At 47.7% G+C, this 25,592-nt stretch overlaps 2 protein-coding genes and 1 pseudogene across 3 annotated transcripts in view; 1 reads left to right on the top strand and 2 right to left on the bottom strand.

Moving 5' to 3' along the window:
• Taok3 (TAO kinase 3) overlaps nt 1–13,375 on the top strand; it is a 218,409-nt gene extending 205,034 nt beyond the window's left edge. The window contains exons 18-21 of one of the 2 annotated variants that reach the window (XM_004636228.2): nt 3,283–3,522; nt 4,929–5,141; nt 10,917–11,099; nt 12,005–13,375. In XM_004636228.2, the coding sequence (XP_004636285.1) occupies nt 3,283–3,522; nt 4,929–5,141; nt 10,917–11,099; nt 12,005–12,166 (798 nt within the window). In that variant the 3' untranslated portion in view covers nt 12,167–13,375. The remainder of the gene's footprint in view (nt 1–3,282; nt 3,523–4,928; nt 5,142–10,916; nt 11,100–12,004) is intronic. The other variant, XM_023720992.1, reaches the window with a different exon arrangement.
• The window catches only part of LOC101568704, a 279,180-nt pseudogene that overhangs the window by 107,187 nt on the left and 146,401 nt on the right, over nt 1–25,592 (bottom strand).
• On the bottom strand, nt 18,674–25,178 carry Pebp1 (phosphatidylethanolamine binding protein 1). Its single transcript, XM_004636230.2, has 4 exons — nt 24,930–25,178; nt 23,758–23,867; nt 22,902–23,002; nt 18,674–19,182 (listed from the first exon to the last, which is right to left on the bottom strand). Exons 1-4 carry the CDS (start codon nt 25,062–25,064, stop codon nt 18,965–18,967), a joined length of 564 nt encoding a protein of 187 aa, XP_004636287.1. The 5' UTR covers nt 25,065–25,178; the 3' UTR covers nt 18,674–18,964.

Raw genomic sequence — 25,592 nt, 5'->3', positions numbered from 1 at the left:
TACTGTATATTGTGCCCTTTGCAATATACTGTATCAGATCTGGCTAGGGCAGATGAGTTCCTTAGAATATAGTGTCACAAACTGAAAAAGGAGAAACAGGAACATGTGACATGCTCTTTGGGCCACCTTTTCATGGGAAATGTTTAAAATCTGAAAGTCCGCGTTTTAACTTCAAGTCTGTTTTATGGAACTGGAAGACCTTATATTAGTCCCTTAATTCCCGAGCCTTGCTGTCTCATGAAATCTTTGTGAAGTCAACACCTCACAGGGTTGCAATTAGGAATGAATCAGATATAGGAAATATTTTTTTAAATTGAAAGCACATTACATATTATCATGTAGCCATAGCATTCGACTTATAATAAGCTGAATAATTTTGTTCGTGGCTTAAAACATTATTGGCAGTTCATCATCTTACACCACAGCAGTATTTGATTTTGTCTTCACAAGCATGTTAGTGAATGGTGAGAACCGACAGCCTCACCCGGAACCTGAAGCCCAAAAGTGTGCGTTGGGAGACTAGCCCAACACCATAGGTAGTGAGCCAGCCAGGGGTTGCCGTTAACATTTCCTCTTGGTTCCCAAACTTAGGTAGACACCACAAGAGGCTGGCTAGCTTGCTATAGGTCATTTATAACCCAAGCAATTCTGTCGCAGGTTACCTTCAGGTCCTTTTTACACAGCCCACTACCCATGAAGAAAGCCGCTTGACTTCCCCCAAAAGCGTGGTTGGCTTCTTTACCCCCACTGCCATGTACACCCCATGAGTCTCAGGGCCTCGGGCCACTCACTTTGGACCTCTCAATTTAAGAAACTGGATATATAGATGCTAAAAATTGGGACTCTAAAGTAAAAGTGATGCAGTGGACCAAAGAACGGTAACCTAATGCAGGAGAAGGGCTTTCCTTGCCCCCACCCCAGCGCCTTGGTCCTGCACTGCTTTAGTCTGTGAAAAGGGCTCTCTTTCCTTTGGTGCCACCTAGGGGCCAGTTACTGCTCTGTAAAGGAAGAAATGTGATGGACCAGGTGAGAAGAAAACAGGAAAACGTAGGAGATAGGAAGCGAAGCTCAATTATCTTTTTATTCTTTCAAGTGACCTTAAACTATATTTATACTCTGAATGTTTCTTCACTAGAAAATAAGCCCTGTGGGGTGATCCCATCGTTCCTTGCTCTCTGCGGTGCCTACAGCAGTGCCCAGCACCTAGTAGGTGCTCAACAGTTGTTCATTGTTGAAGGAACAGGAAAAATGAGTGACAGTGCTCTAGTACTGAGGCTGTGCTACTAAATGACTTCCCTTCAAATGCAGAGAGGGAGCCGGGGAGATGGCTCAGTGGAATAAGCGCTTCCCTGGCAAGCGCAAGGGCCTGAGTTCAATTCCCAGTTCCACCAAAAAAAAAAAAAAAAAAAAAAAATGCAGAGAGGTCCAAGTATGCAAAACTGTCTTCTCAACTTGAACCGCATACACACATCCTAGCATTTCTATGACAATAAGTTACTTGTGTAGAGGTCGTCATCAAAGAAAAGAGGTTCCAGCTTAAAAGTGGAGCTCAAACACTTTCAGCTTTCTCTGACCTCCTTGCCTGGTACAAACACCACCCTGTTCAGAAAGCGTACAGCAAATAACCTATATCTCTTTATTGTATGTACAGCTTCCAACTTGCTTTTCTTTTAAATTTGCACATAAAACTTATTTTATTTGGTTTTTTGCATATTAATTTACTTGGTCTAGCTTAAATCAGAACTAGGGAAATTACTCAAGGAATATAGGAGTAGCTCAGAAAAATAGCCCAAGCACAGTAACACAGCTGGACTTACATGCAGGTGGGCTTAGGAATCAGTGAGGAACTTCAGCACAGAACTTCACTACAGATATATTCATTCCCTGCACATCTTTCTTTCAGTGCATTCTTCTTCCTCCATAACCCAGTGTACTCTGAGACCTCAGAGCAGACCTCAGAGCAGCAGGTGACGGCCACATACATAGCTTTATGTGCTCCTCAATTCCAGCCAGCCACGGAAATTACAACTGAGAATCTCAACTTTAAATTCCTCAGACAGAAACTAGTTCAGCCCAGCCTGGGCCATGTATCTATCTCTGATGGTCAGCTGCAAGCTGAGCATGTATATCAGTAAATGTCTACCAGGCATGGTGGTGTACACCTGTAATCCCAGCACTTGGGAAGCTGAGGCAGGAGGACTGCCACAAGTTGAAGGCCAATCTGGGTGGGGTACATAGTGTGTTCAAGGCTGGTCTGAACTACAAGGCAGGACTCTATCTCAAAAATTAAAAACAAAATGAGAGAGAGAGAGAGAGAGAGAGAGAGAGAGAGAGAGAGAGAGAGACAGAGAGACAGAGAGCACAAAAGCCTATTACACTCTAATATTAGACTGTTAGCAGGTTAAGAACAGAAGTCAGAGCTTAGTCAACATTTGTATGTACCAGAGACACATGGATCAGATCTTTGTACTTAGTACATTTGGGAAATATTTCTTGAATTGGTAAAATGAAGGAAGGACAAGGAGGAAATGGAAAAGATAGGCAAACTTGAGAAGAACTGTGAGCAGAGTGGTCAGAAGTGGATGTGCTGTGACAAGCCCTGATGGACAAAGTGATAGAGGAGACAGGTCTACTCTTTCCCACCATGCCCTAAAACACACATTTTGAAAAATAGAGAACTGGTCCGCTTCTCATATGTGCAAAACCAGGTTATTTCCCAGAAAGCTAAGAACTACAGACATTATCAATTTAATTATATTTAATTCTTAACACTGACTGCACAATAGAATCATGTGGAAGAATCTTTAAACAGTGCCATGGGTGCCCCCACCTCCTGACAAGTCTACTAGGATTTCCATTTGTGGGATTTAAGCATCATGCGTCTGGGAAGCTTCTCTTCTTAGGACTTTAATGGGCAAACAAGGTGGGAAACCCCTATTAACTGAAGAAACATGTGCTTATACCTGAATGTAGCACATCGCCTCATTAAGGTTCACAGCAGCTCTGTGAGGGAAGAGGGAGGCAAGTAGAGTTGGTCCCATTGTACAGACAGCGCAGTTGTCGAGGCATGAAGTTGCCTAGCTTGTATGTGACAGACCTTGAAACAGAACCTAACCTTCCAGGACTGTGAATCAAATCACATGAAGTCATACTGCAAGCACTTCTGGGCTTACGTGTCAGTTAGTGGGGCTGTTCCATCCCTCCCTCAATCAGCTCTACATAGATTTCTTCCACCTCCCCTCCAGTCAACTCTCTTCATTTATCTTTTGCTCCTGAATGCAGGAACTAAATAAAAAGAGGACGCAGAAGGAGATGGAGCACGCCATGCTAATCCGGCACGACGAGTCCACCCGAGAGCTAGAATATAGGCAGCTGCACACATTACAGAAGCTACGCATGGATCTGATCCGTTTACAGCACCAGACTGAACTGGAAAACCAGCTGGAGTACAATAAGAGGCGAGAAAGGGAACTGCACAGAAAGCATGTCATGGAACTTCGGCAACAGCCAAAAAACTTAAAGGTAAGAGGAAGGAGAGGTGTCGCCTGTGTGTGCTCGGGCAGCTGGGCTGGACCTGGATAGTTGTTAGAGTCACTCGGGGAACTTTCCAGAATCACACATCTAGGCCTCCCTTCTGCCAGATCAGAATCTCAAGGTGGAAAGCTCAGGAGCCTGCATTTCACAAGCAGCTCTGATAGCCATGTCCTGTATGATGTCTCAGTTTCCCTTGTATTCATTCTGTTACGTTAGTCCTCTGAGCCCTTCACCACCTGCCGACCTTACAATGGGATGCATAGGAGCCTGTGGCTCCCATCTTGGGAGCTAAGAGAGTTACACTAGAACCAACCAGTGTAAGCACAAGCTCTGCTGTACACACTGAGCAGGACTCCAAGGCCACATTGAAACTTAGTAGGAAAGGGTGTGATTCCTGGGTGACATGGGTCATCAGCATGGAAATCGCCATTGACTCCAAGGGCGTGGGGCCTTCACTTGCCCCTGCGCTAACACTGTGAGGAGGAGCTCCTTTGGGCCACACTGCCTCTGGCTAATTTCAGCAGACCGCTAATGAACAAGTTCCGTGTACTAAGCCATTGTGTATGTCATGGAGGACATTGTCAGTGCTGGCACAGAGATGAAGCCAGCTTCATCACTTTGGCCATGTGCCTCTTCAAGCTGAGTCCTAAGTGGTCTGATTAGTGATCCGTGGCTCAGTAAGGCCTCTAAGTGCTTATGGGGTACACCCGTGACCCTGGGGCAGCCTGCTGGAGTGCTCTGGGGCCCTCACCACACCACGCTCTCTTCCTGCCAGAGCGCAAATGTGATAGTGCTACATGCAAGCACAACTGCCTAATGGTGGAGACGACAACAATCACGGTTCTCTTTCCATTTATGCCAGAACATAGTGGAACCAGGTCAGGATCTGAGCGTTGCCCAGATACTCTCCTTTATTGATCAGTCAAGGAAGCACCCGTGAGCCAGAGCTGTGAGAACATCCACTTTCTCACTGGGCAATGGAGACGAATGGCACACGCACGCGCATACACTCGTACACACAAAGAAAAAAAGCAACAAGCAATGGGAAATGCTAAGGCTTTGACTGGGAAACCTTGAGTTTGACTGTAGACATTTTAATAGACTAGGCTTCATACTATTCCACAATCCATTTAGAATTATTGTCCCCATTCCAATTTATGTTTTCCTTTGGAGCTATTCATAAATTCAAAATTACTTCTGTTCACTTAAACAGAAAGTACTGGAAAGTTAACTCTTACCTAAATGGCAGGTGTTGCTTTCATGATTATTGACCAGTGTCATGGGCCACCATACTGAAAGGCAGGTGGTCCCCACACTTGTGCTGTGCCGTTACAATGGAAGGCTTTCTATACTGGCTGACGTGTCTCTTTTCCCTCTGTCACTTTCCCTAACAGGCCATGGAAATGCAAATTAAAAAACAGTTTCAGGACACTTGCAAAGTACAGACCAAACAGTATAAAGCACTCAAGAATCACCAGTTGGAAGTTACTCCAAAGAATGAGCACAAAACAATCTTAAAGACACTGAAAGATGAGCAGACGCGAAAACTGGCCATTTTGGCAGAGCAGTATGAACAGAGTATAAATGAAATGATGGCCTCTCAAGCGGTAAGTGGTTAGGTTTGGTGCCACGGCTTCAAGAGTTTTGGGATTCAAGAAAATTCAAGATCCAGCCTTTGTTTCCTGGGATGATTCTTGCACAAATTTAGGATATTGGCGTTTTCCTGCCCAACAACTGAGGAAATGACGACGCCGAATAAAGCCAAGGCCATGCGGATGCTTGCCGGAATGTGTCGTATAAGATGGAGCACGAGGAGTGACCTGTTTCCGTGGCACATAGGGACCTCAGGGCGAGCTGTGATAGATACCGTACATAATGTCATGTGTTCATTCACCCAAGATTTCCTGACCGCCTTTCCTACCAGTGTCAGGCACAAGGGGAATGTGACACAGCCCCTGCCTGGGAGCTCATGGTCAAATGAGGAAGACATACACAGACACGTGCAATCAGTAAACCCCTGCTAAGTCTGAGTTCAGCCCCGTGCTGGGCTAGAGCTAGCGCAGTGAGCTAGGTAGACAGTGGGTCTCTGACCTGGCACTGGTCAGTCAAGCCAGGAAGTCAGGAAATCAAGCAATAATCAGAAAGCACCATAAGTGCTGTAAGTGGGAGGAGCTGGGGAGACCCAGGAGGGTAAGTAGGAAGAATGAATCCAACTAGGGAAAGCTTCCTGGAGCGAAGCAGGAGGCTTAAAGGAAACCAGTAGAGTGAGCAGTTTCCGTGCAAAGGTACCTACCTGGGAACAGGCCCAAACAATAGGAAGCGTGCATCCACAGACCCACAGAACTGGGGTGTGAGGCCAGCATTCTAGGAAGGGGCTGGAGGAAATGCCACAAAGAGAGGCATAAAGGTCTTGCTAAGCCGGGGATGGAGCATGCCTGTGATTCAGGGAAGACTCCCCAGGAGGTGAGGCTTAAAAAGTAGCAGTTTACCAAACAAGCAGAAGAGGAAGGGTTAATCCTGGCAGAGGCACAGTGTCTACAGAGACGCAAAAGCCTGAAAAGGGCTGGCGCTTTGGAGAAACGCTGAGCAGTTGCCACAGTGGAGTGCGAAGTGCTTGCTTATGGAAGGTGGGTGGATAGTCCAGGGACCGCATCCCAGGGGCAGGACTTTGCTCACCACGCGCTCAGCAGGAGATCCTGCGGAAGCCTGGTTGAGAAGGAAAGTGGGGCAGGGACACTGCTCCATGGTACCGCACTGGCCTAGCATGTGGTCAGCTCTGAGTTTAGTCCCCAGTGCTGGGAGCAGAAAAGGGATTGGCAGCCATGTAGCAAACACAGACAAGGAGCCCTTTTAGGAGCTGCTGGAATAGCAGAGAAGAATGATGAAGGCCTCAACTAAGACAGCACAGCGGGTTGAAGTGAGACGGGACTCAGTGGTAGGGGGTGTGTGGCCATGTGAAGCAAGGGCTCAATACAGGGAGCAAGCGGGCTAGTGGAGATAGTGAAAGCAAGGGCGTGAGACATGTGAGCATTCAGAGGTAGGCTAGACAGAACTCAGGGACCCGTTAGAGAGGTTTGGCAGCAGATTGGAATAGGTCATAATTTATTTGACCACAGTAAAAAAAAAAATAGGACAGCTGAGTCCAGATGCCTGGAAGATAACTAAGTTGCGGGCATTGTATCTAAGACATGTGGGTATCCAGGTGGAGGTGCAGACAAGTCTAGTTCAGAGGGAAGCCAAAAGTAAAGACGAAATGTTGGATCTGATCAGGTTCCAGTTACTTATGAGCATTGCAGGTTTGGGCCTAGCTCAAGCAACTTAGCAAGATCGTGGGGAGAATGGGGGTACTGGGGGTACTGCCTTTGCACTGAGCTATATCCCCAGTCCTGTTTTTGAGGCAGAGTCTCCCTGAGTTGCAGAGTTCAGGTTGCCTCTGTCTGTTTCACCATGCTTGGCTTTAAGAGCCTGTCTAAAATTTAAAAAAAAGAACTGGGGGTATACCTCAGTGGTGGAGTAGCACATGCCTAGCACCTGTGAGATCCTGGGTTCCAGCCCCAGCACTGGAAAGAAAAGAAAGACATCTGCCATATGGGGACAGTGGTAGCTTTTAGGAATAGATCTGCTAGGGCCAGGGGATAGGATTAGAAAAGAAGGGACTGAGGACAGAGCCCTCACTTGGAACCAGTGTTAGAGGGCTGCATAGAGCTAGACCCAGGAAGGTGACTATCCCGAGACACAGAAGGGGAGCAGAGGGCAACACGTCACAGCCACCAGAGCAAAGGCTGTAACTGAGGAGGTCAAGTATATGGACATGAGCTAAAGGGATCAAGTTGGTTTATGTATTGGATCTGGCAGGGGTTTGTCCATGACTTGTCACAGATAGACAGTAGAGTGGTAGGAATGGAAGGGATCATGGTACACCAACAGAGCGTTGGCAAAGTCCAGGAGAAATGTTGGAGTGCCTTGCCCAGATCCCTGCCAGTGGGGCCAAGACAAAGATCTATAGCAGAAAGAGGAGACAGAAGCTGGGGTGGAGCTCAGGTAGAGCACTTGTGTAGCACATGCAAGGCCCTGGGCTCCAGCCGCAGTGCTGAGGGGGGAATCAGAAGGAGAACACAGTCCAAGGAGACTTCTGTCAACTGGGTGATGCTTAGCGTGTTCCCAGGCTGAGAATGGGAGCTTTGAAATAGGTGAGATTCCTGAGGAAGACTGGTTAGAGGTGGAAGGGGGTCCAGGACAAAGCCCCAAGGACACCCACAGTGAATGTGTTCCAATAGGTAGGGACTAGATAGAAAAGAGGAAAAACCAGGAGGTGCAGGTGGTATCTCAGAAGGCAGGAGAAAGATGGCAAGAAGGACAGGGCCATCAACAAGCGCAGGTGCTGCTGGCAGGCCAGGTAAGGCAGAGGCGCCTCGCAGTGGTCGTCGGTGAGCAGAGTACATAAGGGAGTCAGAGTAGAACAAGTGTGAGGAGGGCAGAGTGGCCAGGCGCGGGCATGGATGAGGCTGACACAGACAGCGGGACTTTGGTTAACCACTGTGCCTTGGCATCTGTTCCAGCGCCGGGCACACAGCATTGTCCAGTGGGTGTATACTGTAGTCTAAGACAGGAGAGAACCAGATGTGGAATATAGGTGCATGATTGCCCTTGAATAAAAGGAGAGAAAAACCCCCTTGAGATAGGAGGAGATCAAAGTAGGCGTGAACAGGACAGCTGTCCTTTGCCAGCGGCATGCCACTGGCCAGGTGGTTGTACGTAGTCTAGAGGCATTTTCCTGTTTCATTTTTGTGAAATCTCTTTCAAGTCCTTCCTGCTCAACCCTAAATTTATCTGTGATAAAACTAAGGTTTACAGAAGGAAACCCACTTAGGGTTAGCTAGCCCTCCTTGAGGCAGGAACAGGTAAGTATTTTTGAGTTTGGTGTGAAAGGACAGCTGGATATTTTCAGCCTTGTAGATCACAAGGTCGCTGTCACCCTGCTACTGCAGTGCACAGACAGCCATTCACTGGAACACGTAAACAAATGCCCTTGTCAACAAAACTACAAAAACAGGTAGCAGGCCTGTGGGCCATGGTGTGCCAGCCCCAGGCTTCTGTGGCATCACGTTGCTGGTGGTTGAGCCAGCTGCCTGGATGCTTTGAGAGGGGAGGGCCTGTAAGTTTATGTGTTTGGTCTCCACTGTACCACGCTGCCTCTGTCACATTTTTTTTTTTTTTTTTTTTCGGAACCAGGGATTGAACTCAGGCCCTTACGCTTGCCAGGGAAGCGCTTATTCCACTGAGCCATCTCCCCGGCCCTATGTCACATCTTTTTAAGCCACTTTAAAAACCAGAGGTGATATATTGATATCAAACTTTTTTACTGATTTGGGATGTGGAAATGGATCCCATCCAAGTCCTGGAGTGTCCCCTGGTTCCAGCACAGGGACTTGTACAATCAGAGCTGGTTTGGCACATAGTTGTTGACAATAGTAATAGGATCCCAGAAACAGCCAAAAACGGAGCTGTTGGGTGTTCTCAGCCGCCCTTAGGCCAAGCCTCTCAGCCATGCGCTCAAGGTCTGGTACGTGCAGTGCTGGTGAGTGGAAAAGAACTGGCTTCTCGTTCCTTCACTGGTAGGAGCCTATGGCGCCAAGAGGGATTCAGCAGTAGAACTGTTTGGAATTCATCTGTAGGGCTGCTGTGCATGGATCCTGCATTGTGTCCACAGTCAGGAAAATGGAAAGACAGCCATCTGTCATCTGTAATGGGTTTTCATGAAGTCTGGTTAGACTTAATTATTAGAAGGCACCTTGGAAGTAGGATTACATAATTTTATGTTCTTTAATAACCACACTGTATTTCTCTAGAAAGGCTAAAGAAGCTAGGTATGATGGTGAGCACCCATAATCTCAGTACCCTGGGAGGCTGAGGCAGGAGAATCATGAATTCCAGAAGATAGCATGCAAATGATTTTCTAAAACTATTCTAGGGGGCCTGCCCCTTAGCTCAGTTCTTGGGGGCCAAGGAGATGGCTCAGTGGAATAAGTGCTTCCCTGGCAAGTGCAAGGGCCTGAGCTCAATCCCTAGTTCCGCAAAAAAAACCTACATAAAACTATTCTAACATTTCAGAAAGTCACTTTCCGATGCAACTATTACACTAGTCTTGTTAATTGTCACGAATTGTGGATAAGGTGGAGAGTAAGTATCTTGGCAAAGTGGTCTGTGTGGAAACCTGTGGATAAATCCAGGGGAACCTAAATGGTCTAACTCAGATTCTAATCTCATAGTTCTTAGCCATCTTGAGGGTCTGCTGGACAAAACCAAGCCTAGGACAGAGAGCCAGAACCCCGTAACTTACTCCTGTAGGTGGCCCAGAGCCTCCTATGTGTGAGCTGAGAGACTGGCATGTCCATTGCCTTTCCCTCCAAGGTAGGATCAGGGCATACCAAGTTTGGGTTCTGCAGGCAGCAAGGGCAGCTTTACCGGGCTGCCTTAGAATGTAAACTTCTACTCCAAGCCAGAATATTCCCCTTAAGAGTATCAGAGCTGCTCTCTGGGGAAGAGATTTTAAACGCTAGCATTCTGGGTTGGCAGCTAGCAAGATGACCCATATAGCCAACGACAGCAGCCCACATGACCTTGATGAAGCACAGCAGCAGTGTAGCATACTTCCCAAGTTTTGTGTGTATTAGGTTCATTTATTTAGAACATATCAAATGGCTTTATGGTTTTCTAGTTAAAAATACCCAAGTATGGAAATGGACTTGGCAAAACCAAAGTAATGATAATGGCTACTATTTATTGTATGGTGTGCAGGGAGAACACAATGCCTGGGATTGTGTGTGTATTCTTTCACTTCATCCTCCACCCAGCCCAGAAAACAGGTGTCACTAAATATTGCTTCCTTGAGAGGAAAAGAATGAGATCTAAAGAACTTAAGAAACCGGGAAGGTGACACATGTAAGTGACTAGTGGCCGTGACACATGTACATGAATAGTGGCACTAGCACTCTGGCTCAGGAGTCCACCTCCAAGCCATGGGCTGCATGAGCAGAGTGAGAAGCCCCCCTGCCACCTGGTTCGAGGTTTCAGGCCACACTGAAAAGCATGTGTTAGGGGCCGGGGAGCTGGCTCAGTGGAATAAGCGCTTCCCTGGCAAGCGCAAGGGCCTGAGTTCAAGCCCTGGTTCCACAAAAAAAAAAGAAAAGAGACGTGTGTGTTTTTAGGACCTGGAGCTCCCTGGGCAGACTTCACTGGTTTCGGTCAGAACTCTGAGTATCCCCAGGGCATCTGTTTTTCCGAGGGGACCCATTTGAGTCCGATCGAGGAAACACCTCCTAGTAGTCCCCAAGCGTGGTGAGCAAGGGCTGCGTGACAGTGTGTGTCTCCTGTGCCTGCAGTTACGGCTAGATGAGGCTCAAGAAGCAGAATGCCAGGCGTTGAGGCTACAGCTCCAGCAGGAAATGGAGCTGCTCAATGCCTACCAGAGCAAAATCAAGATGCAGACAGAGGCACAACATGAACGCGAGCTCCAGAAGCTAGAGCAGAGGGTGTCTCTGCGCAGAGCACATCTTGAGCAGAAGGTACGAGAGCTTCCGGGGTCCTGCGCAGCCGGGATGGGGGAGTCGCCGCCCACACAGCTGCCGTTCACGGAGCCCTCCCTGCTCACACGGGGCTCAGCTAGCCGCAGTTCGCTGGTCTGCCCTACATTCTGCAGCCCTGAGAGGCAGGCGCAGTCCCTGTTCCACAGGCCAGGGTGGCTTTCTTACTTGATGAGTCTGACCCCAAAGCCTAAGCCTTTCTGCTCCTCTGGTAGGAAGGAAACCTTCCACCTCCACAGAGGTGTCCAGGGACTTTAAGCAAGAGTTAGAATGGGGCTAGGCCAGTATCGCCATGCATGATTACTGCTTTTTATATTCTGAGGACTGTGATCAAGCAGTGTCCTCAAGCTGCTGAGCATCTGTCGCTTCACCAGCCGTTCCATAAGACCAAGTAGGGCCGGGGAAATGGCTCAGTAGAATAAGTGCTTCCCTGGCTAGCGCAAGGGCCAGAGTTCAATCCTCAAGTTCCACCAAAAAAAGAAAAGAAAAGAAAGTGTAAGACCAAGAAATAGTTTTCCCAGCTCCTGTTCTAGAACTAAATTTCCAGAGACCCAGGAGGCCTCCAGCCCTTTGCAGGAAACAATTCCCATCTAATTATGCTCCAGCATCCTTGGCCTCTCTGGAGCCTCCACCTACTGGGCAGGACACTAACGTAGACCAGCCCAGCTGCCTGGCAGCCCAGATGGCATTGCCCACCTCAGGCGAGTTCCAGCATTCTCATCCTTTAGTGAGTTCTTCCCAGGCGATCAGCTCTCAGGACCCCCAGCCTGCCTAGTTAGGTCACTCAGAGCCCCACGGCACAGGTGTGCATGTTAAGTGTGTAACCCGTGCCACTGGTGCCCCTCTGGAGACTGGCAGTTAAGGACCAATCACTGTGCTTCTTTCAGATTGAAGAGGAGCTGGCTGCCCTGCAGAAGGAACGCAGCGAGAGAATCAAGTTCCTATTGGAAAGGCAAGAGCGAGAGATTGAAACTTTTGACATGGAGAGCCTCAGAATGGGATTTGGGAATTTGGTTACATTAGATTTTCCTAAGGAGGACTATAGATGAAATTAAATTTTTTGCCATTTACAAAAAAAAAAGAAAAAAGAAAACAAAAAAATTCAGACCCTGCAAAACCACATTCCCCATTTTAACGGGCGTTGCTCTCACTCTCTCTCTCTCTTACTCTTACTGACATCGTGTCGGACTAGTGCCTGTTTATTCTTAATCCATCAGGGGCCCTTCCTCCCCCCGTGTCAACTTTCAGTGCTGGCCACACCCTGGCCATCTCTTTTATTCATAGTACACGTCACAGTACTGATGTGATCCGAAATGTTTCAGTGAAACCTTGGAGACAGTTTTAACAAAACCAATAAATCAACAACAACAACAACACAGTGGATGTGTATTGCTTTAAGCAATCACTCATTACCAACAATCTGTGAAAGTAAAGCAAAAAATAATAATAATAATAATAATTAATGCCAAGGGGGAGAGAGACACAATATCCGCAGCCTTACACCTTAACTAGCTGCTGCATTATTTTATTTTATTTTATTTTTTTGGTATTTATTCATCAGGAATTAAAAAAAAACAAAGTTTTATTAAAGATTGAAAATTTGATACATTTTACAGAAACTAATTGTGATGTACATATCAGTGGTGACATATTATTACTTTTTTGGGGCTGGGGGGTGGGTGGGGTGAAGAGATCTTGTGATTTTTAAGAACCTGCTGGCAAGAGTTTAACTTGTCCTCAGCATATTCTGATTGTATCATAATCATTTTCTGCAGTCGCAGAGGATGTGAATACACTTACAGAGCTCACAGAATCCCAGTAGCACAAATTGGGCTTTGGCAAATCGTGTATTTTGTGTATAGAAGGAATTTAAGGAGAGGTATTACTTATTTTCATATTGTATTTTAACTGTTTCTCTGATCAAATTTTTTTACTTCCTCCTCCTGTTCCTCCCCCGCCCCTCCCTTCCAGTTCAGTATCTGGAGTTCTACACTGTCTCTCAGTCAGACCATCTTGGCCTTTTGCTTTATTTCCCTGCCCCTTCCTGAGTCCCATCTCTTGGTCATAAATACTGCATTATTCACACTTTCAAACTGTGTATTTTCTTACAATAAAAAATGATGAAAAAAAAAAGGCTTTACTTCTTTTGCATGCACTTTAAAAACAAAAACGAAACGAAACATTTTTCAGGTTCCGAGGAAGAGCATGGTAACTGTCAGAGCTTTAATTATATTTGTAAATAAAAGTGTTCATCACATCGCCTCGCTGTGTCATTGTAGCAGGAGGTTTCCCTTCCAGGCTCGCTCGGGGCTGGCACAGAGGGACAGCCGCCCTCCACCTCCACCAAGCCTGCCCCGGGCCCAGGCCGTGCCAGGAAGATGCCACACCGGAGTGTGCAGGGAACCGCGTCTTCCCAGGTCTCCTTGGCTGAAGATGGCATTGCGCTGTTTGACCTACTCAGGTGCACCTCACTCCCCTTTGGCAGCAGAAAGAGGCGCGTGTGTGTAGGCCTCAGGGTACACTGCTGAGGAGATGAGTGGGACACCCTTAGAGAAAGCAAGCTGCACTGAAAACATAGCAAGCAAATACCTTGAGTGACCCCACTGTAATGTAGATGCCCCCGCCCTCAGCTTTCATTAGACGAACTTCATGTGTATAATGATGAAGGTATACAAATACATAACTTGAGTCAGGACAGTATCAATAACATCTGCTCTTAGGCCTGTAAGTCCTAGCCATTGCTAATTGCTTTTTGGGATGACCTAGCTTGGTGGCATAAGCACCTGCCTGGCAAATGCAAGGTCCCAAGTTCCATCCCCAGTACCACATGCTGTGCCAGCCCCAGAACTGGGCATGGTGACACACACCTGTAATCCCTGTGTAGCAAGACCCTGTACCAAGTCAAGGTTAATTCTTTTTTTAAAAAATAATGTCGGGGAGGGGCAGGGATATGTAATGCTGTAGTTTGGGTCTGAAATGGTTCTCAAAGATGCATGGGTTGAAAACTTGGTCCCCAGCCTACAGCTCTGTGGGAGATGTTAGGACCATGAAGAACGGGGTGGAAGGAAGCTAGATCAGCGTGGGGTGCACTCTCAGTGCCCTCAGAGGGAATACTGGGACCCTCAGCCCCTTCCTGGCCACCAACAGGTCACAGGCTTCTCCACCGCAAGGCCCTGCCATGACGTAGGGTACTGCAACAGGTCCAAGTTATCCTGGGCAAAGTAACACTGAGACCAAGTAACACTTTCCTTCTTCTAAATTGAGCATCCCAAGTGTATTGCCACAGAAATGGAAAACTAATACAATAAATTATCCAAGGAAAACAACCCGTACTGCATGTTTATGCTTACCCTGTGACACAACGCTTCCGTTCTGCTTCAGAAATAAGAAAAGAAGCACAGACCAGGTAGGAAGAGGAGGGACAAGGACCTGTCTGATTTCAGGACTCACAACCGAAAAGGAAGTTCAATCTTTAAGTTTTCTTCAAGGCAGAAAACTCCCCCCACCCCCAGTGTATTTCATCCATTTTTCTGTGGTGAAAATAACTAGCTAGCTTGTCAAAAGAACTACGTCTGTGAGCATGTAGGTGCTGCTTGTATCAAATCTCCCTCTCTGCAAGTTTGTCAGTGTGTCCCAAGGCAGGTCCAGGAAGAAGGGAGTGTGAGGCCCTGGTATGGCCTAAGTCTTCCCATCTGTTTTGATGCCTGTGCATGGTGGGGATAAGGAAGACAAGGACTCAGATGGTAGCCAAAAACAGGCACAGAGGTGATGCAGGGACGGTGGCAGAGAGGAAGCATCCTGCATTCTCCCAACATGCACTAAACTGTCCTGAATTAAAAGGAATGAGTGAAGGTCTGTCGTGCCTGTGGGGGAGGGGCGGCTGGTCCCCATGGATTCATGACTATCCCTTCAGTGAATATTTATTGAGCACCTTGGAGGTGCTGCACACAAGATGTTTGCAACGCACCACTGTATCTCCAACTGGTGAAAATCCATTCTCTAAGGCAGCTTACGTAAGAGGTAGAAAACCAGTAGCCGTAGTGGCTGATGATTTTATATGGTAATGAGTGCTGCGGATACAAGGGAGAAAGGAGGGAAGGGTTAGGGAGATCAGAAGTGCCAGGATCAGCACACATGTCCCCACTCCTTCAAGGACTATTTACTATTCTATGCCAGGAGATATAGCAGTAACAATAACCGGGTGGGGGGGGGGCATTTCTGTGATCTCAGCTCTCTGGGAGGCTGAAGCAGGAGGAACACAAGCTGAAACTCAGCCTGGGCAACAGCAACTTAGTGGGACCCTGTCTCAAAACGACTCAGGTACACAAGCTCAAAAATCACACGGTTTCCCATGTGAAACTCAAAGTCTAAGCAAGTCAAAGAGGAAAATAAAGAGGGGACAAATGGAGACAGATCTTTGGCAAAAGGCAAAGAAACAATAAGGTAGAGAGAGACAGGAAAGAAAAGGGACATAAATAGAACTGAGATGTGTCACGTACATGTGCCAACTACCCACAAAGAACATACTCATGATATCCCTCAAATGAACCATCATACAATAAAAATATTTTAAAGGTAAAAGCTCAGTATGACACTCCTGGGTTAGATCATTAATACCAAAAACAAAAGAATGAAGTTGCTATTGTATTCAGGCTTGTGGTGTAAATTATCTCCACTGGAACAGAAGAAAATCGGCAATAGCCTCATTTCAGTCATAGCAGTGACTTAGGGTCATGACAGTGAGTACTTCGCACTACCAGGCACCTTCACTGCAGTAATTCCAGAGACAGGGCACCAGATGATATCTAACTATGTAAATATATATATATTTCTTAGGCCAAGGAGATAGCTCAGTAGCACAAGCACCCACCTAGCAAGTGCAAGGTCCTTAGTTCAATCCCCAGCGTGCGTGCACACACACGCACACACACACACACAAATCAAAGATGTATATTTCTTGAATTTGCTACCGTCTGTAATTACCTAAGTACCTATTGGAAAAGCTTCCCCAGACACCTGGCAATAGACCCACGTAAGAAGTCTTCTGATTTTAATCCAGGAGTATATTTTGCCATGGAAATATATTTAGGTTGTTCCAGTTTAGCATAGTACATCTGTCCTGCTGAGTATAACTAAAATCTAGACAAAAGGTAGACCCCTCTACCCAAGGATGCTAACAGTGAAAATCAAATGGCTTGTGTGTGCAGAAGCAACCTAGACAGGAATGAAGATGAAATAAAACCATTCTCAGACAAAAAGAGATGCATTTGTGGCAGATTTGTTCTAAAAGAAATGCCACAAATGCAGGAGTGGTGGAACACGCCTGACGTCCTGGCTAATCAGAAGGCCAAGGCAGGAGAATCACTCGAACCTGCAAATTCAATACTAGCCTGGACAACGTGACAACAACGTGTCTCAAGGACAAAAAGTGCTAAGGGAACTACCCCACCCCAAACCCCACCCTCCAACTCCAACACCACCACCACCCCCACACACACACACTGCCCAGATACTGAGGAGTGACCTAAATCCCAAGTCCTTTTTTATGTTTTATTTTGAGACAAGGTCTTGCTAAGTTGTCCAGGCCAGACTCTAACCTGTGATTCTCCTGTCTCAGCCTCCCAGAGCGCTGGGATCGCAGGTGTGTGCCACCGCGCTCAGAAGAAAATTCTTCATTCTGACCCAAAAGGCTATCAGAAGGAAACCTGAACCTTTAAGAATGAAGGAAGAGTAACAGAAATGATAAATAATCTGGCTTGACTCCTTCCTTCTACCATTTTTCAATATGTAACACTGGTGAAAGCAAAATTCATCGTGCAGGTTTTTTCTTTTTTTTTTTTTGCGGAACCGGGGATTGAACTCAGGCCCTTGCACTTGCCAGGGAAGCGCTTATTCCACTGAGCCATCTCCCCAGCCCCCAGAAAGGGTTTTAATGCCTGCAAATGTGTACATAGCTATGACACAGAGGTTAAGGATTAAAGGATCTATACAGCTGCAAAGTTCTACATTTTATTTGCACAGGTAGCTTTTATTCAGACTATGAAAAATTAACTGTACTGTCATCTCCAGAGCAACTATCAGAAAGGGCACACTAGGGATGAAACCCCAGTCTCTGAGCCTGCCTATGCAGGCACTTAAGTCCAATGAGCTATCTGGCTGGCCTTCTGTGACTCTTTATTTTATAAAATCTTTTTAAAAATAATTTTAAAACCCTGTAGTTTAAAAACATTTCTATTTTCCTTATCTTCCAGAAGAGATGTGGTATCATTTCCAGCAGTTCTGATGGAAGTACTGAATAGCCAGGCCACATGACACACACGCGTAAGTCCAAGCACACGGAGCTGAGGCAGCGAGTGAGGGTAAGCCCAGCCTGGGCAATTCAATGACTTCACAAAATCTTATCTCAAAAAAAAAACGGGGGGGCTGGTGAGATGGCTCAGTGGTCTAAAGCACCTACTTAGAACAAGCTAAGCCAAGCAAAAGCACAGGGACCGCGGTTCAATCCCCCAGCACATGCCAGCCAGCCCCGCCCCCTGGTGGGCTGAGCTGGCCACACACACACACACACACACACACACAAATAAATAAATAAATAAAATTTAAAAAAAAAAGGGGGTCAGGGAAGTGACGTAGTGCAAAAGCTCTAGGTTCAACCCCCAGTACGGCAAGAAAAGAAACCAGACCACAAGGGACATAGGTGATTTCTAAGGCCCAGTTAGTCTGCGCCACAGCCCCAAGGGGGAAGAGTTGGCAGTCAGCTGTGACACAGCCTTCTCGGCAGGAGATGTCACCCAGGGAACAGTGCTTCTGTAGTACACTCAAGGCCCTGGGCTTCACTCCCAGGAATGCAGAAAAAATTAATCTTAGGCCAAAAGAACCTTGTACAAAGCAAAGAAACGATCTTTCTGGGCCAGAAAGTGCTGCTCAGAGTCTTGTACACGTTCTTCACAACCTCCCATCCGAAGGCTGCTCTTGACACACCTGCCAGCAACTGCGAAGCCATCCAGAGAGGAGCCCGTGGCTCAGATCCCAGCGTCTCCTGCACCGGGAGAAGGCCGCGCACCCTCCAAGCTCATCCTCTGGCTTCCTCCTTTATGAAACCCACACTCAATTAAGAAAAATACATGGAGGCCAAGACTGTCCAGTGTTTTCGTTTTTATTGAGCAATTAGCAAACATCAGAATGAACACAACAGTAAGCAACTCTAGCCCAGCTTTTCTGAGACCAATGACAAGTGACCAACTCAGAGGACAATTTAAGGATCCTGATGACCTGTCACCCCAACCCCCTGCTAATCTAGATGGTCAGACATCTGCAAGAAAAGAGCCACCCCCTCAACTCTGCTTCCAGCTGTGCCCTTTAAAGGACCCAGAGAAAGCTATCACAACTTTTAAGCCACCAGAACTGTACCGTCCCATCCTGGTTGACCCTGCTGTCCTGTACCATGATAAACACGACTCAGGATTCATGAAGGCCGTGACAACCAATCTTTTTTTTTAGCCTCCCTTACAGATTATTTGATAATCTGCTCTCTTTCTGTATACCTGGTCTTCTCATTTGGCTTTTTTTCTCCTTAAATCATGGACTGCTATACTTTTATTAACATGTTGATCCCACCACAGTACCAAAATATCCCTCAAAACAGAGCTCAAATTTGGCCAGAACAAAAACTGGGAAGTATGACTCTCTAGAACCCAAAAGAACAGGCAGCAGGAAAAGTCACCCTACACCACTAGGGACAGCTCAGGTCTCAGGTGTGGGACAAAGGAAAAACCTACATGCATCACTGAACGGAACTCAAGAACACTGCTTGGGGTCTCCAGGACAACGTGGCCTTGGAGTCGCCCCTACTTCCCAGACAGCTGCTCGTACAGTTTGGGCACGTAGTCGTCCCACTCGGCCTGGTAACACGTGCCGGCCACTGGGGCCCCGAGATGGTACTTCTTGCGGAAAGCAGCCACCTTGAACTTGCCGCGGTGGTCTCCAGACCGGTTGCTGAGGATGGGCTCGTCGCATTTGAGCGGTTTGTCCTGCTCGTAGACCAACCACACATAGCGGTGCAGGCCTAGGGGAGAGCAGAAGGGAAGGGGTACACAGAGGGCACCTCAGACGGAGCCATCGCCCGTCCTCATCAACCACTCAGGTCCTCCGCCATGAAACATCACCAGGGCAAGGCTGCTGCCAGGCCCCCGCTCAAACCCATCATTCCAGCCTCTGCCCTCCCCACACCTCACCGCCAACCCCTTTCTGCCCCTCATGGCCCATCCCACACTTCCGGCCCACCTCCAGCCAATGCCCATCACAATGCCCATCTTCCTTCTGCCTCAGGAACCTCAGGAGCCAAAAATCTAACTCTAATTGAATCTTCCTGCTAAAGCAAACAAATGCAGAGTGTTACCTTCCTATCGCTTCAACTTAACTTTCTTGGAACACTACAGACTTGTTTTGAAATGTTAATCATAGCAAAGAATTTTTGTTTGGAGTCAAGGTTTTGCTATGCAGCCCAGGCTGGCCTTGAGCTCCCTACAGCCCACATTGGCCTCGAACTTGCAGGGCTCCTCCTCCTCACGCTCCCCAAGTGCTGGGATTACAGGGGTGTACCACCAAGCCCAGCAGCAAAGAATGTTTTAGAAGGAATCAGCAACCACCCTATTAAACTAATTGTGCAGCTTGCTTATAGTTTTCTTTCTTTTTATAGTAAGTACTGGGGATCATTCCGAGCAGCATTCTACTGCGAACTACATCTCCATTCTTTTCCATTTTTTATTTTGAGATAGGGTATCACTAAATTGTCCAGGCTGGCCCTGAACTCTAGGTCCTCCTGCCTCAGCCCACCAAGCAGCTGGGAGTAAGGCACACGCCACCACACCTGGCTAGCTGTGCAGCTTCCTCTAAGACCCAGGTAAGTGCCAGACACAAATGGGTAGCGTGAGCTTTTTTAAAAAGTTATTTTTAAATTACATAACCATCTGCATATTAATGTTCTTTGTGGCACTCTTTGTAGCACCCCAGAGCTAGAAGCAGATGTCCATCCATTAGGGACATTAAACATGTGCTATATCCACAACATGGATATACCACATGTTTGACACATGCTTCAACACAGAGGAGCCCCAAAGAGTTCTCCAAAGTAGTTAAACTCATCAAACAGACCAGGGAAGAGTGATTGCTAAGAAGGCTGCAGGAAAAGTGGGGTGCTGACCTTCAGTGGCTACCTCTTCCCTTTGGGAAGATGAGGACGTTCTGGATACGTGTTTCCCAGTAACGTAATGGGCTGGGGTACAACACAGTTGAGTCAGTGAAATGTATGCTGCATGTTTTGACTAGAGTTTAAAAAAAGTTATTAAATGCTACCACTTCACACACATTGGAATGTCTACAGTCAAAATGACTAATAACAGTATAATCCCACCTACTCGGGAAGCTGAGGCAGGAGGATTCCAAGTTCAAGGCCAACCCAGGTAACTATGCAAGACCCTGTCTCAAGATAAAAATTAGAAAAAAAAAAAAAAGATAAAAATTATAGGAGGCCTTCCGGTTAGCTCAGTTGTTTAAGTGCCTACTTATGCAAACACAGTCAGGCACAGGATACGGTGGTTCAATCCCCAGCTCCACATGCTGTACCAGACCCACGCTTGAGGCAGCCTGAGCCAGCCAAAAAAAAAAAAAAAAAAAAAAAAAAAAAAGATAAAAATCATATTCAAAGGCTAAGATAAAGAAAGCTCAGTGGTAGTATACTTGCCTAGCAAACATAAGGCTTTTAGCTGCATTTCCAAGACTACCAAAAAGAACAAAAAAAATATAAATAGATAGATAGATAGATAGATAGATAGATAGATAGATAGATAGAATGTATTACCCGTGAACTATAGCCCAGGCTGGGCTCAAACTCATGGCAACCCCACGTCCACCTCACAAGTGCTGGGATCACAGGCGGGCACCACCACAGTGGGCAAGGCCAACTATATTTAATAATTGGTACAGAACTACGGGGATCTTACATGGACCTATTGATAACCTTCGAATGTGTGGGTGAGAGCATAAATTTCTCAACCATTTCAGAGAACTCTTGGGCAACTCTTACAACCCCACAATTCTAGAGATTTCCCTAAGAGCCGAGTACTGGGAACAATGGTCATCTGGAGGGGAGTACCACACTGCTGCACGGGGGAAGACCACCTAGCAACACCGCAGCGTTAACCTGGCTGGACAGGAACGAAAGCCACACATCCTACCGCACAACACCACGGATCCGACTACAAGCAGGTCAAAAATGACCCACGCTGACAGGTACAGGACCAATGAGCCCTGGCGCTTCAAATAAAAAAGGTCACCACAAACCAAAGAACCCTCTGGGTGGTGCAAATGACCTCTGTCCTTTCAAAATCCCTACGTGTGTATACATCGGTCAGATTTGCTGCCTGTAACCTTATTATGATCTATATTTTTTGCCATAATTTTATTGATAAATAGCAATGAGACAGTTTCAAATCAAGTTGGTAGGACAGTTTCAATAATTAACACACTGCATACATTCTTCTTAGTGGTTAATTGTTATATGTGGTTAATATTTATATGTGGTTAATATTAGTGGTTAATATTTATATGTGGATGGTAGATCTTACTAGAATAATCTTTGGGGGAAAAAAAGGTGACATACTAAGGCTTGTTTTTCTAATGAGAGCACGGCTCCTTCTCAAGAGAATTCTTAGGCTCATGAGTATAGTCCCCATAATTAAATTGCCTACTTTTACAACTGCCCTAGAGAACTTAAGAGATCCCTAGGAAGCCTGTCCCTTTACCTTCCCTATTATGAATGCATGAGAGGGCTCATCTGGAAGCTTCCGGGTCTGCAAATAAAGCATGAGCCCAGGGCAGGGACTTCTTAAACCTCCCCAGGAGAGGACAGCATGCACAAGAGCCACTCTTCCGCCATGCTTCACCCACCACCATTTCGCTGGGCCAGCAAATGGAGCCACCCCCTCAGGCAATCCCTTACCCACCTCCCAAGTGCAGGGAGGAGAGGGAGGAGAAGAGGAGGGGAAAGGGAGGGGGAGTCACAGGGCAAGCGCAGCTCTTCTCTACCTATGCTTTACAACAAACAAGAGCAACCCAGTGTGTGGCACTTCTTCAACTCAGTTCTACCAAAGGCTTCCAGATCTTTTCAAGATTCCAAACTAGACTTGAGGGGGAGGAAAAAAAAGAGCCATAAAGAGACAGACTTGATAACGTTTTGTAGTGAATGGGGAAACAATGATTATTTCTGAGGCTTCACAGGAATCAGAAACTCAAAGATCATATAAGCCATACCAGGTGAGATGGCACACGCCTGTAATCCCAGCACTCGGGACGCTGAGACAGGAGGATCGCTGTGAGTAAGAGACCAGCCTGGACTACAAAGTGAGCTCAAGGCCAGCCTGAGCTACATAGTGAGACCTGTCTCAAAAAGACCTCCCCCCACAAAAAAAAACTCCTCAAAGGCTGAATGTAGACCAGAGCAGACTCAACTGTGCTCAGCCCTTGTGCACCCCCGAAAGCCCTCCTACAACACTGTTTCCTTCTCCACGTCTGCCCAGCTTACTGAAGGCCCACAACTTAGCAGAACCCAAAGTGCCATGCACCCCACATTCGTGGAGGTCTGAATGTGCTCAGAAAGGCAAATGTCCTAAAGGAACTCAGGCAGCCTTTTCCCTCCAGCGAGCTCAGAAATTAAAAGAATCCTCAGGTGCATCTGGCCTCTCTTCGCGCCCCCACTCCACGCCCCCAGCCAGCCTTCACACCAACCTGTGCCACTGGGAGGCCCGGAGCCCACATAGTCGGAGAGCACGGTGCCACTGCTGATATCATTGCCCTTCATGTTGACCACCAGAAAATGGTGCCACTCCCTGTGTGGAAGAACACAGCCCGTCAGCACCACAGGTCACGGCAGTCACCGTGCCGCACCGTGGGCCAGGACACACAGCTATGAGGGCAACACAGGTCCTGCCTTTCGGATAGGCGCGAACCCCTTGGGTCTGTACAGGAAGCACCCAGACCCTCCCTCGCTTCGCTGGGGCAGAAGTCAAGGGCCCGCGGGCACTGTTTCCAACTTTGGAATCCATCTTTTTTTTTTTTTTTTTTTTTTTTTTTAATTTTTTATTTATTTGTGTATGTCCAGCTCAGCCCAAGAGGGGGCAGGGCTGGCTGGCATGTGGTGCTGGGGGATTGAACCACAGTCCCTGTGCTTTGCTATGCTTGTTCTAAGTAGGTGCTTTAGACCACTGAGCCATCTCACCAGCCCTGGAATCCATCTTATCTCTGTCTCAAATGACTGCCACTGCAAGACAGCAGTCTCAGAGACATGAAGTATCAGATCAGCGCCCCGATGCAACTCTTTACAGACGCTGAAATTGGAATGTTTAATTTTCACATCTCAAACTACTGTTTGAGTTTTTCCTCCTCTGAAAAATGTAAAAATCATACTTAATTAGCACGTGGGGCCAAACAGCCTCAGACGGAGATGGCTCCTACAGGTAGTCACCGATTACCACTCAAGGACAAAGAGGCAGCTTAAGCACACCACTGGCACTGGCACCCCGAGCCAGGTCTAATTCTCTCTTAACACCAGCCAGGTCACCCCCTTCACCTTTCCCCAACTTGCCTGAACTTGGGATTCTGCCGGCTGGGAGCATCCGGGTCCGTCAGAACCAGGGTGTAGAGTTTATCAGGATCCTGACCATCCCAAGAAATGCTGGTGGGTCTGTTCTTAACCTGTAAAGAGGAACCAGTTTGGAGTTAAGGAGCCAGAAATGCCTCAGAAAACCACCAATTATTTGACCTCAGAATCCGCCAGGGTTAAAAAAAAAAAAAAAAAGAATCCTCCAGAGTAAAAGAGTCGATTATTAATAAATGTTACTGGGTTTTGCATGTACTGAGTACCAAGAGTCCAAGGTTTATATACATGTACGTTAATTATCTTAATCTCAGCAACAGTCTGGGGCCAGTATCCCAGCAGGGGAAACAAGCGGAGGTGAGGCCTGGATTCGACCCTAGCCCCAGGGCCTGCTCTCAACCGCAGCCTACACTCCACTCCGTCGGGAACGACAAGGTCTCTGGATTTGGACACCAGGAACTCGGTGCCAGCTTGAATGAAATAAATCTACATTAATTAAGATATTTAAAAGTACAAAAAATAAAAAATAAAGAAAAGGCCTGGCTGGGCCAGAACTGAGGCGGGAGGCCGGGTAAGGGAGGAAGGCACAACCTCCAAGATACGCATTTCGTATTTAAAACACCTTGAACAACAAACTCTGTAAACACCCTCAACAGTGAAGGCTCCGGGTGGCTTATTCACCACTTGCCCCTGCGACAACTCCAGTTTCTCCCCTCCGTGCAGCCCAGGCCGGGCAGGAGGGCCCCAAGCAGAGCGGGCAGAAGCAGGCCACCAGCTGCAGAGCACACTCGGCTCGGGCTGCGTGTTCACTCCTGACCGCTAAAACAAAGGAGAAATCGCCGGGAGACGCCGATCGCCGGTTACATAAGGCGCCACGGTGGGGAGGGGCACTTACTGTCCAAACTAGGGCCCAAAATGCTAAGATCGCAGAAGGCCTCGGGGGCGTCCGGGAGGGCACAAGCTACTCCGGGCCCAGCAAGACTCCTACTCGGCCCCGGCCCAGGATCGAGGGTGTTTCTGAGCCCGGCCTTCTCTGCCCCTTGGAGTCCCAGGAAAGCGGATCCAGGTCTCCCACGGGCTGAGCGCAGCCAACACCGGCCTCGCTCCCCCGCCTGCCGCGCCTCCCCGCACCACCCGCCGCGCACTGCCCCCCGCGGTACCTGGGTGGGCGTCAGCACTTTGCCCAGCTGGTCCACCTCCACCCCGCCGTAAGCGACCCGCAGTGGGTACTCGGGCTGCTCATCCACCTCCTGCAGGCTCAAGGGCCCGGTCCACTTGCTGACATCTGCCGGCATGGCGACACGGAGCGGCCGTTAGGAGCGAGTTGCAGCGGAGCGCACGTGCACAGAGCGCAGGACGCGTCCCAGTCCGCAAACTCGCCGGAGGCTGCGCCCGCCGCTCCGCTAGGAGAGCGCACGCTCGCGCCGCTGCCCCGCCCCGCCCCGCCGCCGGGCCTCCAATCAACGGCGAGGCCTGGCCCACTCGGCTCTGGTTGGTCGCACCCCGGTAAGGCGGGGCGACGGGAGCTCTCGGGTCGAAGCAACTCGCTAGGCGCGGTAGCTGAGTTCGCCCGGAAATGTAGCGGGGGTCATGCGGGTTCCTTGTTTTCAGAAGTGCAGCTGAGCCAGCCTTTTTTTGTTGTTTGTTTTCACCTTTGTGCTTGAATCTTTCCTCCAGTTTCTCTTTAGAGGTGATGAAGACTTGCTTTTCTTTTTAGAAAAAATTCAATTTTATTTTATTTTGAAGGGTAAAAAGCAAAAACAAAAAGACAGAAACAGGGTAATATGGAGAAATACATATGTTACAGATTTGCATAACAGGAA

The sequence above is a fragment of the Octodon degus genome, unplaced genomic scaffold (assembly GCF_000260255.1).
Source record: "Octodon degus isolate 3935 unplaced genomic scaffold, OctDeg1.0 scaffold00079, whole genome shotgun sequence".
Lineage (NCBI taxonomy): Eukaryota > Metazoa > Chordata > Mammalia > Rodentia > Octodontidae > Octodon > Octodon degus.
Note: the sequence above shows the minus strand (reverse complement) of the source record. Positions and strands in the feature narration are given on the sequence as shown.